General features: G+C 40.8%; 1 protein-coding gene across 2 annotated transcripts in view; it reads right to left on the bottom strand.

Moving 5' to 3' along the window:
- Positions 1–12,965, bottom strand: part of PLEKHB2 (pleckstrin homology domain containing B2) — a 50,137-nt gene that overhangs the window by 21,413 nt on the left and 15,759 nt on the right. For both annotated transcript variants that reach the window (XM_052660208.1, XM_052660218.1), the window contains exons 3-6: positions 12,675–12,827; positions 11,253–11,355; positions 2,310–2,349; positions 1,026–1,115 (exon numbers count right to left, since the gene is read on the bottom strand). In XM_052660208.1, coding sequence (XP_052516168.1) covers positions 1,026–1,115; positions 2,310–2,349; positions 11,253–11,355; positions 12,675–12,827 — 386 coding nt within the window. The remainder of the gene's footprint in view (positions 1–1,025; positions 1,116–2,309; positions 2,350–11,252; positions 11,356–12,674; positions 12,828–12,965) is intronic.

The following is a 12,965-nucleotide window of genomic DNA, read 5'->3' as shown; positions in this document are numbered from 1 at the left end:
GCAATTTAACAATGCAACAAGGGCACTGTGCTGAGTAAAAAAAACATCAAACTCAAAAGATCACAGGCTATATGATTCTGTTTACACAAACTGCAGAAATGACACAATTATATAGACGGCCAACAAATCAGTGATTGACAGCAGTTAAGGAAGGGGAAGGAGGGTATGACTAGAAGAGGGTGTAGTAGGAAGAAGATGTTATAAACAGTTTTACATCTTCACTGAGGTAGTAGATATACATATCTACATGCATGATAAAATGACAGAACCAGATATAAACACTACACCAATTTCAAACATCTGGTTTTGATTTTATTTACCATGTAACAGCTAGGGAACAGGGTAAAGAGTACATGAGATTCTTCCATATTATCTTTGCAACTTCTTGTAAGTCTATAATTATTTCCAAATTAAAAGTGAAAAAAGCAAAAAAAAAAAAAAAAAGCAGAAGTGCCTCCCGCCACAGAGGCTTCCATATGCAGCACTGAACCCCTGGCCCTCTAATTAGGGCACACCCAGACCCACTCCAGTGTTCTTGCCTGGAGAATCCCAGGGACCGGGGAGCCTGGTGGGCTGCCGTCTATGGGGTCACACAGAGTCGAACACGACTGAAGTGACTTAGCAGCAGCAGCAGAGGGGTTTGGCATGTGACTTTAAGGTTCTGGTTTTGTATCTTCAAATTAAAAAAGCATATTTTTCTGATTATAAAGAGTATCCAAGTAAAAAAATTAAGTATAAACTTAAATCATCAGAATCATATTATTAATACCATGATTCATTTTTGGGTCTATCTTGAAAATATGAACATGAAGATTATACAAAGCAGTTGCTTTATAAAAGCAAAAGACAATAGATAATCTGTTTAAGATAGAAAAAAGTTTAAAGAAGGAACGGGTTTCAAGTACATTTCTAATTTCTCTAATACTGTTTGGCTCAAAGTTTTCTTTTAGTTTTAAAAGGATGGTAGCACAGAGACCCCAAGTTTCCCTCAGTTGGATTCTGTAAAGTGAAGATCGGCTCCCTACCTCAGGGGTTGGTGCAGCATATGCTGTGTAAGGAGGTGGAGAGGAAGCCACAGCTGTCTCATCATACATGACTTCTGAGCCAACGTAAGCCTTAAGAGAGAAATTGTGAAAAAAAAAAAAGTAAAGGCCAAAAAGTTTAATCTTTGAAGGGGAAATATAACAACTCTCTGAGAAGCAATGACTAGCAAGATGACCTTCTCCTTGCCCTCAACCCTGCATTTAGTGTCCTTTGAATTAAAGAGGAGTTGGTCCTCCTCAGTCACCAGTAGGGGGTAAAAGAGTTCTCACTGCCCAAGAAAGCCACAGAGCCTCCACTGTTACCCAGGCCCTTTAAAAGATGTGATACCACTCTCAACAAGACTTTTGTTCACAAATAAAAATCCTACAGTCTAAAATGTAGCAGGCAGGGATACATCCTGTACTCACAATCTGGTTTCTACATTAAAAACTTTTTCAATCTTGCATTAAATTACCCCTCAGTGGAAAACAAAAATATATGCACTCCTTTAAAAAAAATCCACATAGAGAATCACCTTGGCTCTTGTCCCTAACTATATGAATCATCAATACTAAATAACTTCATTCGAGTAGAGGATTTTCATCAGAGAAAAGGTAATGGGAGTTTCAGAGTAAGCTTAGGGGGAAGAATAGTCCTGAGCTAACAAAAGTAGTAAAAAATAGCATTTGAATATTAAGTCTTTTTACTTTCTTTTCCCACCTGTACAAATCATTTAAAAAGCTCCATCTATCTCTTTTCCTCCTAGAGAAATAAAGGAAAAAATAAAATCCTATCTGAAGAATGAAAGAAAATGTTGACCAGGGAGGGAACTGCCTTTTACTCCCTGACAGACACAAAGATGGTACCACTATCCTCTACAAATGGGGTTTACTGTCTCAGTTACCTCCTAAAGTCAAAAGAAACTAGAGACAAGTACAAGACTCAAAAATTTCACAGGCTGAGATGCTATACATGGAAAGGGCCCTGTAATCCCTTTTGTGCTTTCTCTGCAAACCACAGCAGAATTCAAAGTGCTGTAAATCTCTGTGAGATACAGACATTTCTAAAAAATAAAACTGGGATTAATGTACCTGTGTTAGATTGGCTCCTGCCAAAATGTTTTCCAAAATCCAGCTGTCAGTGAAACTCAGCCTGTCTATCTCTGCTTGCTCATCCAGGGCCAAGTGGCAAAAACACTGCCATTTTCCTTCTCACCCTCCTATTCTCCCATTTTCTACAGCAAGACTATGAGAAAACATTGTAAGTGACTGCCATTAGCAACTTACTGTGTTTGTCCTGGAATCCTGGAGTGTAAATTTCCAGGCCCTAAAGAAAAGAAAAAGAAAAAAAGGTACTTTATCTGAGGCAATCCAACATCCATCTCAAACCTGCAGTGGCATCAGAATTTTTGAAAAACCTTGTTTTAATAACAGACTTTTAGCCCTTTTCATATTGTTCGTGGGGTTCTCAGCCACCTCACCTGCCTGCTGAGAAATCTGTATGCAGGCCAAGAAGCAGCAGTGAGAACTGGACATGGAACAACAGATGGGTTCCAATTTGGGAAAGGAATACGTCAAGGCTGTATACTGTCACCCTGCTTATTTAACTTATATGCAGAGTATATCATGTGAAAGGCTGGGCTAGATGAAGCACAAGCTGGAATCAAGACTGCCAGGAGAAATATCAATAACCTCAGATACACAGATGACACCACTCTTATGGCAGAAAGTGAAGAAGAACTAAAGAGCCTCTTAATGAAGTGAGAGGAGAGTGAAAAAGTTGGCTTAAAACTTAACATTCAGAAAACTAAAATCATGGCATCTGGTCCCATCACTTCATGGAAAATAGATGGGTAAACAATGGAAACAGTGACAGACTTTATTTAATGTGGTCCAAAATCACCGCAGATGGTGACTGCAGCCATGAAATTAAAAGACACTTGCTCCTTAGAAGAAAAGCTATGACAAACCTAGACAACATAATAAAAAGCAGAGACGTTACTTTGCCAACAAAGGTCCATCCAGTCAAAGCTATGGTTTTTCTAGTAGTCATGTATGGATGTGAGATTTGGACTATAAAGAAGCTGAGCACCAAAGAGTTGATGCTTCTGAACTGTGGGGTTGGAGAAGACTCTTGAGAGTCTCATGGACTGCAAGGAGATCCAACCAGTCAATCCTAAAGGAAATCAGTCCTGAATATTCATTGGAAGGACCGATGCTGAAACTGAAACTCCAATACTTTGGCCACCTGATGCGAAGAACTAATTTGAAAAGACCCTGATGCTGGGAAAGATTGAAGGCAGGAGGAGAAGGGAACAACAGAGGATGAGATGGTTGGATGGCATCACTGACTCAACGGACATGAGTCTGAGTAGGCTCCGAGAGTTGGTGATGGACAGGGAAGCCTAGCTAGCACGTTGCAACCCATGGGGTCGCAAGAGTCAGACATGACTGAGCGACTGAACTTAGCCCTTGCTTCAAGACTCACTCAGTCAACTCACTTGAGACATGCACTAGGAATATATAATATGTAAAGAAAAAAATCTACAGTATTGATACATATGTAATATTTAAACTATAATCTATACTACAGTTTTTCCTTTTTTTTTTTTTTTTAATTTTTGGCTGAGCCACGGGTATATGGGATCTTAATTCCCTGACCAGGGATTGACCCACGTTCCATGTAGTGGAGGCACTGAGTCTTAACCACAGGACCACAAGGGAAGTCCTTCACTTTTTAATAAATGTAAAATGCACCATGCTTAATTAACTAAACAGTCAAGGCTATGGTTTTTCCAGTAGTCATGTATGGATGTGAGAGCTGGACTGTGAAGAAAGCTGAGAGCCGAAGAATTGATGCTTTTGAACTGTGGTGTTGGAGAAGACTCTTGAGAGCCCCTTGGACTGCAAGGACATACAACCAGTCCATTCTAAAAGAGATCAGTCCTGGGTGTTCTTTGGAAGGAATGATGCTAAAGCTGAAACTCCAGTACTTTGGCCACCTCATGTGAAGAGTTGACTCATTGGAAAAGACTCTGATGCTGGGAGGGATTGGGGGCAGGAGGAGAAGAGGACGACAGAGGATGAGATGGCTGGATGGCATCACTGACTCGATGGATGTGAGTTTGAGTGAACTCCGGGAGATGGTAATGGATAGGGAGGCCTGGTGTGCTGCGATTCATGGGGTCGCAAAGAGTCAGACACAACTGAGCGACTGAACTGAACTGAAGTGAACTGAAACCTATATTTATCAGGTCATGTTACATATACAGATCTATTAATATTTGATTTTTTAAATGGCTACATAAAGTTCCACATATGAGATATAGAAGGTCAGCAATATTTTGCACTTAAAAATATTGCTGGTATTTGAGAAGCTGATATATAACAAATTAAGTTTAAGGTGTACAGTATGATGATCTGAATCACAGATGACATAATTGATTGCTACAATAAGGGACCTCTACCCCTACACATCTGATTAATTTTTTACTTCTTTGGTGATAACATTTAAGATCTACTCTCTTAACTTTCAAGAATATGAAACAGAAGTATTAATTTTAACCACTGCTGTACAAGAGATGCCGAGAACTTACTCATCTTACAGCTGGAAGCTTATACCCTTTGTCCAATATCTCATCATTTCCCTCAACCAATGGTAAACACTATTCTACTCTCCACTTCTATGAAAATGAAAGTCTTAGTTGTTCAGTCATGTCTGGCTTTTTTAGATTCTTCACATTAATGAGAAATACAGTCATTTTTCTTTCTTTGTCTGACTTACTTCACTTAGCGTAAGGCCCTCAGGATCCATTTATATTGTTGTGAAAGCAGCGTTTCTTTTTCCATAGTTGATTAACAGTCCATTGCTCACACATGTGCAAGTCTGTGTGTGTGTGTATATGTATCATTTTATCAATTCATTCATTCTTCAGACACTTAAGCTGCTTCCATGTGTTGGCTACTATGATTAATGCAAGAGACACAAGGTGCAGCTATCTCATCAACACAACCATTTAATCCCCTTCAAACATATGTTGAAAAGTGGCATTTCAGAATCATATGTTAGTTCTAGTTTTGTTGAGGAACCTCCATACTGTTATCCATAGTGGCTTCACAAATTTACCTTCCCACCAAAAGTGCACAGGATTCTTTTCTCCACATCCTCACCCAACAACTTAGGTTTTGTCTTTTTGTAACAGCCATTCTAAGGTAGCCATACAATTGCACTCATTTCACATGCTAGCAAGTTAATGCTCTAAATCTTTCAGGCTTAGCTTCAACAGTACATGAACTGAGAACTTCCATATGTACAAGCTGGATTTAGAAAAGGCAGAGGAATCAGTGATCAAACTGCCAATATCCACTGGATCATAAAAAGCAAAGGAATTTCAAAAAAACATCTACTTCTGCTTCACTGACTACCCTAAAACCTTTGTGTCGATCACAGCAAACTGTGGAAATTTCTTAAAGACAGGGGACTACTAGACCACCTTATCTGCCTCCTGAGAACCCTGCAGGCAGACCAAGAAGCAACGTTAGAACTGGACATGGAACAGTGGACTGGCTTAAAACTGGGAACGGAGTGCGTCAAGGCTGTGTGTTGTCACCCGTACTTGTTTAACTTATGCACAATGCTGGTGTGGATGAATCCAAAGCTGGAGTCAAGACTGCTGGGAGAGGGCTTCCCAGGTGGTCCGGTGATTGAGAATCTGTCTGCCAATGCAGGGGATATGGGTTCAATCCCTGCTCCAGGAAGATCCCACATGCCACGGGTGGAGTGACTGAGCCCGTGTGCCAGGCGACTGAGCCAGCACTCTAGAACACATGCTTCACACAGGAGAAGCCACTGCAGCGAGAAGCCCGCACACCACAGCTGGACAATAACCTGCACTCTCCACAACTAGAGAAAGCCCAAGGGCGGCAGCAAAGACCCCGTAAAGCCGCAGATAGATAAATCTTTTAAAAAAAAAAAAAAAGAGTGCTGGGAGAAACATAAACATCAATCACCTCAGATATGCAGCTGATACCAACCTAATGCCAGCAAGTGAAGAGGAACTAAAGAGCCTGTTGGTGAAGGTAAAACAGGAGAGTGAAAAAACTGTTTTAAAAACAGGGTTCTGTAACAACCTAGAGGGGTGGAATGGGGAGGGAGGCGAGGGGGGGGGGGGGGGGGTTCAACAGGCAGGGGACATAAGTATATCTATGGTTGATTCATGTTGATAATTGGCAGAAAACAACACAATGTTGTAAAACAAGTATCCTTCAATTAAAATAAATTTAATTTTTAAAAAATTCAGCATTCAAAAAACTAATAAGCTCATGGTCTCCGGTCCCATAACTTCATGGCAATTAGGTGGGGGAAAAATGGCAACACTGACAGACTTTATTTTCTTGGGCTTCAAAATCACTATGGATGGTGACTGCAGCCATGAAATTAAAAAACACTTGCTCCTTGGAAGAAAAGTTATGACAAAGCTAGACAGCATAATAAAAAGCAGGTAAGACATCATTTAGCTGACAAAGGGTCTATCTAGTCAAAGCTAAGGTTTTTCCAGTAGTCATGTATGGATGTGAATTACCATAAAGGTTGAGTGCTGAAGAACTGATGCTTAAAATCAACACATTAATAAACCTCTATTTTCCCATACAGATTAAGAAACAACCTCCTCTGACTCACCTAGCTCTTCAAATCCAAACAAGGCAAGTCTTTCAGTGTATTTTTAACTCTTCTCCCTCCTCTATGACAACACCTCCCATGTTTCGTTATTAAACTATTCTAAAATTTTAGTTCTAGATGTTTTTTTCCACTACTACTTAAAGGAACAGTCCACACACGACATCTCAGCACACAGCAGAGTAGAGCAGTTAAGAACAAAGGGCTATAAAGACAAACACCTTCTTCCAACAACCCAAGAGATGACTCTACACATGGACATCACCAGATGGTCAATACCGAAATCAGACTGATTGAAATCTTTAAAGTCAAAGCAGGAGAAGCTCTATACAGTCAGCAAAAACAAGACAGGGAGCTGACTGTGGCTCAGATCATGAGCTCCTTATTGCAAAATTCAGGCTTAAATTGAAGAAAGTGGGGAAAACTATTTTCTTCCACTCAGGTATGACCTAAATCAAATCACTTATGATTATACAGTGGAGGTGATGAATAGATTCAAAGGATTAGATCTGGTAGACAGGGTGCTTGAAGAACTATGGGTGCAGTACTGCACAGGAGACAATGACCAAAACTATTCCACAGGAAAAGAAATGCAAGAAGGCAAAGCGGTTGTTCCAAGAAGCCTTGCAGATAGCTGAGAAAAGAAGACAAGGAAAAGGAAAAAGCGAAAGATATATACCCAACTTAATGAAGAGTTCCAGAGAGTAACAAGGAGAGATAAAAAAGCATTCTGAAGTGACAAATGCAAAGAAATAGAGGAAAAACAGTAGAATGGGGAAGACTACAGAGATCTCGTCAAGAAAATTAGAGATACCAAGGGAACATTTCATGCAAAGATGGGCTCAATGAAGTGCAGAAACAGTCTGGACCTAACAAAGGAGGCGATATTAAGAAGAGGTGGCAAGAATACACAGAGAACTGTACAAAAACAGCCTTAATGACCCAGATAACCACGACAGTATGGTCACTCACCTAGAGCCAGACATCCTGGAGTGTGAAGTCAAGTGGGCCTTAGGAAGCATTACTACGAACAAAAGCTAGAAGAGGTATGGAATTCCAGTTGAGCTATTTAAAATCCTAAAAGATGATGCTATTAAAGGGCTGCACTCAATATGTCAGCAAATTGGGATAACTCAGCAGTGGCCACAGGACTGGAAAAATGTCAGTTTTCATTCCAATCCCAAAGAAAGGCAATGCCAAAGAATGTTCAAACTACCAAACAATTGTGCTCATTTCACATGCTAGCAAGGTAATGCTCAAAAATCCTTCAAAGTATGCTTCAACAGTATGTAAACCCAGAATTTCCAGATGTACAACCTAGATTTAGAAAAGGCAGAGGAACCAGAGATCAAATTGCCAACATCTATTGGTTCACAGAAAAAGCAAGGGAATTCCAGAAAAATATCTACTTCTGCTTCATTGACTACACTAAAGTTTTTGACCATGTGGATCACAACAAACCCTGGAAAATTATTAAAGTGATGGGAATACCAGACCACCTTTTCTGTCTCCTGAGAAACCTGTATGCAGGTCAAGAAGCAACAGTTAGAATCAGACATGGAACAATGGACTGGTTCAAAATTGGGAAAGAAGTACAGCAAGGCTGTATTCTGCTACACTGCTTATTTAACTTGTATACAGATTACATCGTGCAAAATGCCGGTCTGGATGAACCCCAAGCTGGAATTAAGGTTGCTGGGAGAAATATCAACAACCTCAGATATGCAAATGATACCACTATAATGGCAGAAAGTGAAAAGGAACTAAACAGCCTCTTGAATTTTTTTTAATTAATTAACTTTTTATTGAAGGATAATTGCTTTACAGAATTTTGTTGTTTTCAGTCAAACCTCAACATGAATCAGCCATAGGTATATATGTGTCTCCTCCCTTTTGAAACTCCCTCCGATCTCTTTCCCCATCCCACCCCTCTAGGTTGATACAGAGCCTGTTTGAGTCTCTTGTTAACTATCAAAGAGGAGAGCAAAAAAGCTGGCTTAAAACTCAACATTCAAAAAACTAACATCATGGCATCCAGTCCCATTCTGTTCAGTTCAGTCACTCAGTCGTGTCCGACTCTGCGACCCCATGAATCACAGCACGACAGGCCTCCCTGTCCATCACCAACTCCCAAAGTTCACCCAAATTCATGTCCATCAAGTCGGTGATGCCATCCAGCCATCTCATCCTCTGTCGTCCCCTTCTCCTCCTGCCCCCAATCCCTCCCAGCATCAGGGTCTTTTCCAATGAGTCAGCTCTTTGCATGAGGTGGCCAACGTACTGGAGTTTCAGCCTCAGCATCAGTCCTTCCAATGAACACCAGGACTGATCTCCTTTAGGATGGACTGGTTGTATGTCCTTGCAGTCCAAGGGACTCTCAAGAGTCTTCTCTGACACCACAATTCAAAAGCATCAATTCTTCAGCGCTCAGCTTTCTTCACAGTCCAACTCTCACATCCATACATGACCACTGGAAAAACCATAGTCTCAACTAGCCTTTGTTGGCAAAGTAATGTCTCTGTTTTTTAATATGCTATCTAGGTTGGTCATAACTTTCCTTCCAAGGAGTAAGTCCCATTACTTCATGGCAAATAAATGGGAAAAAGTAAAACAGTATCAGATTTCATTTTCCTGGGCTCCAAAATCAGTGCAGACAGTGACTGCAGCCATGAAATTAAAAGATGCTTGGTCTTTGGAAGGAAAGCTATGACAAATCTAGACAGCGTACTGAGAAGCACAGACCTCACTTTGTCAACAAAGGTCCATCTAGTCAAAGGTATGGTTTTTCCAGTAGTCATGTACAGACATGAGAGTTGGACCATAAAGAAGGCTGAGCACCAAAGAACTGTTGCTTCAAACTGTGGTGCTAGAGAAGAATCTTGAGAGTGTCTTGGACAGCAGGGAGATCAAACCAGTTAATCCTAAAGGAAACCAATATCATGGAATACTCATTGGAAGGACCGATGCTGAAGCTCCAATACTTTGGCCACCTAATGCAAAGAGGTGACTCCTTGGAACAGACTCTGATTGTGGGAAAGACAAGGCAGGAGCCATCGACTCATGGACATGAGTTTGAGCAAACTCTGGGTGACAGTGAAGGCCTGGTGTGCTGCCATCCATGGGGTCACAAAGAGTCAGACACAATTGAGCGACTGAACAACCACCACCCACGTTATAAAGTGAGGATTAAACAACATATATAAAGCAGTCAGCACAGAGCCCAGGTCAAAGGATGACTAGTAAAAATACACAGAGATCCAATTCATAAAACAGTAGCAAACTGGCTTGATGTGTTCATGTCTCCATTCATCTGTATGAAAGCTACATCTCTTCCAGAAAGTGACATTTATGATTCACTAATATAAATAAGAATGTAAAAAAGAAACTACATCTGGCATTTAAACTAAAAAGTTCAGCATGCCTATAATGAGGATAAGCATATATGTAAAATGCAGGGTCAGACACTAACAAACTGGCCACCTGGATTTTATAAAAATGTCATATACATATGAATATTTTGATATACAGGAATATTATTATAATCTCTGTTAATGAATTCTCAAAATGTCCAGAGTTAACCTATGGTAGTGGTAGAGTGTGGACAGAAAAAAAAATATCAGTTTTCAAGATTCTCGTCCTACATTAATGCTATGTATGGGATGTTCTGGGATGAGAATTAATAAATTCCTTCTTGTATTTCTTTCCTTGTATTGCTTTCCTTCTTGTATTTCTATACTCTTTCTTCAGAGATAGCAAATGAAAGTGAGAACCATCAAAACAGGGAAAAGGCTATACAGATGTCAGTGCTATTTAAAGACATTTACATTAAAATAACAGGATTTAATGGTGATTCCTTGCTAGTCCACAGGTTAGGATTCTGCATTCTCATTGCTGTGGGCCCAGGTCTGATTACTGGTTCAGTCAGTTCAGTCGCTCAGTTGTGTCCGATTCTTTGCGACCCCATGAATCGCAGCACACCAGGCCTCCCTGTCCATCACCATCTCCCAGAGTTCACCCAGACTCGCGTCCATCGAGTCAGTGATGCCATCCGGCCATCTCATCCTCTGTCGTCCCCTTCTCCTCCTGCCCCCAATCCCTCCCAGCATCAAAGTCTTTTCCAATGAGTCAACTCTTCACATGAGGTGGCCAAAGTACTGGAGTTTCAGCTTTAGCATCATTACTGGTTAGGAAACTAATACCTCACAAGCCAGGCAGCACAGCCAAAAAAATCACAAGATTTCAGAACCCACTTAAGCCATGCCCAACATCCAGTGCACTTCTAGTAATGAGAAAAGAACGCAAATCCAGGGTATCTAATACTTCCTGCCATACTCACTGTATCAGCACACTGCATGAGCAGCTCTGCAGAGGCAGAAACCAGCATCAGGGCATCAGATATGGACTAAGACACTGTTAACATTCCTTTCACACACCTCTAAGTCACTTATTATGCTGCCTAAAGGAAAACTTAACTCCTATTCTTTTCCCTTCCTGCAACTGGAAGCTAAAACAGAAAGTACTTTTTAAGTTAAACACATCAGAAAAAAACTTACAAACAATCATCTGTGCTTTCTGCACAAAGACTGATGGTTTTTCCATCTCGGCAAACAATCTGCAGCATACAGTCTTTTGGCTTCCCATCTGGTGGCTGAATATCTATAGAAAACATACAGAAATATTAACACCACTTTCTCCCTCCAAGGATTTCTTCTTAGTAGCTCAGATAAGCAAAGGACCAGTACTTCAGAACACTGTAATTATAAAACATCTTTATTCTGCCCTACAGAACCAAACACATGAATCATTACTCCGTACTATTTCGACTGCCTGTAGGAGAAACAAGTAAGCCTCTTCAAGAGGGCATCCATATATGATGACACACAGAACAGGCCAGACATCAGAACAATAAGCACAATGAAAAGTGTTGCAGAGCATCAGTTACTAGAATACTTACTTCTTTTAGTCACATGAAGCATCAAACTACATCAGTGCTTTAGAAGCGGAAATCAGATGTTCAAGTGTCTCTGGGACTTCTCCGGTGGTCCAGTGGTTAAGAACCTGTCTTCCAACGCAGTGAATGGGGGTTTGATTCCTGGTTAGGGAACTAAGATCCCACATGCCACAGGGCAACTAAGCCCGAGCAAAAGCCCGTGTGGCACAACCAGAGAGACTGTACGCCACAACTGCTAAGCCCACACACTCTACAGCTCACCACAACTAGAGAAGTTTGCATGCTGCAACAAAATACCCGGCAACCAAGATCCCACGTGCGGCAGCTAAGACTCGACACAACCAAAATAAATATTTTTTAAAAACAAACTAAAAAACTCATAAAAAGAAATAAAGTATATCTGTGTACCAAGAAGTATAAGGCCTATGATATCTGAGCCTGGTTCAAGTAAGTATTTCAACAACTAGTCCATAGAAACATGTGTTTCAAGAACTTATATGGGCAGGATGTTACACCACCAATGGTTACTACAGCGGACTCTACTCCAGAGCTAATAAAACAAACAGAGAAGTCCACATATGCCATTAATTAGAAAAGTCTGTGCTTATTAAAAAACTATTCCTTCAAAATTTATATAAGAGGTAACTCCAGGAAAGACATAAGATTTTTAAGAAACTGACTGGAGCTGCTATCAATAAGCCAGTTTCTGAGTCACAAAATCTAAACTACCTAGAGTAGCTCCATCCTTCTTGGGGTTCCCAGCACTCTGATTCCTTAGTTCTCCACCACTTTCTTCATGAGAGAGAACAGAAATGTGGACTGATGGATCTATTCAGAGGAGAAAATTAACCTGCCGACGCATATGGATTATAATCAGGGGTCTGGTTTCATCTGGCTACCTCTTCCTACATGAAACCCTTCTTTGATCTGTAAATGAAAGCAAAGTGGCTAAGAAAGAGGAATCGCTCCCACCAAGAATGGAGACGGGTAGGTGACAGAAGCTGGACACGGCAAGCCCACTTACCCCGACACTCATGTCCCATGCGAATGTTGATGCAGTCCACTGGCATGTGGACCTTATCTTCTACACTCAGCCGAGTTTGGTCATCATAATAGATCAGGTGACCATCTGACCACAGGTCAAACCAATTCTTCTTCCAGCGCTTCAAAATAGTACCTGAAAAAAAGTGGAAATGTTGGCTTTGAGTGAAAAAGCAAGGACTTTGTCCTCTGACTCACAGGTATCAGAAACAAAAGAAACTTTCCTCTTGCCCCGAAAGTATCTCTGCATATGCCTGCCCAGGGCAGCCTATCA

The sequence above is a fragment of the Budorcas taxicolor genome, chromosome 2, assembly GCF_023091745.1.
Source record: "Budorcas taxicolor isolate Tak-1 chromosome 2, Takin1.1, whole genome shotgun sequence".
Classification (NCBI taxonomy): Eukaryota; Metazoa; Chordata; class Mammalia; order Artiodactyla; family Bovidae; genus Budorcas; species Budorcas taxicolor.
This window is presented reverse-complemented; position numbering and strand designations above follow the sequence as displayed.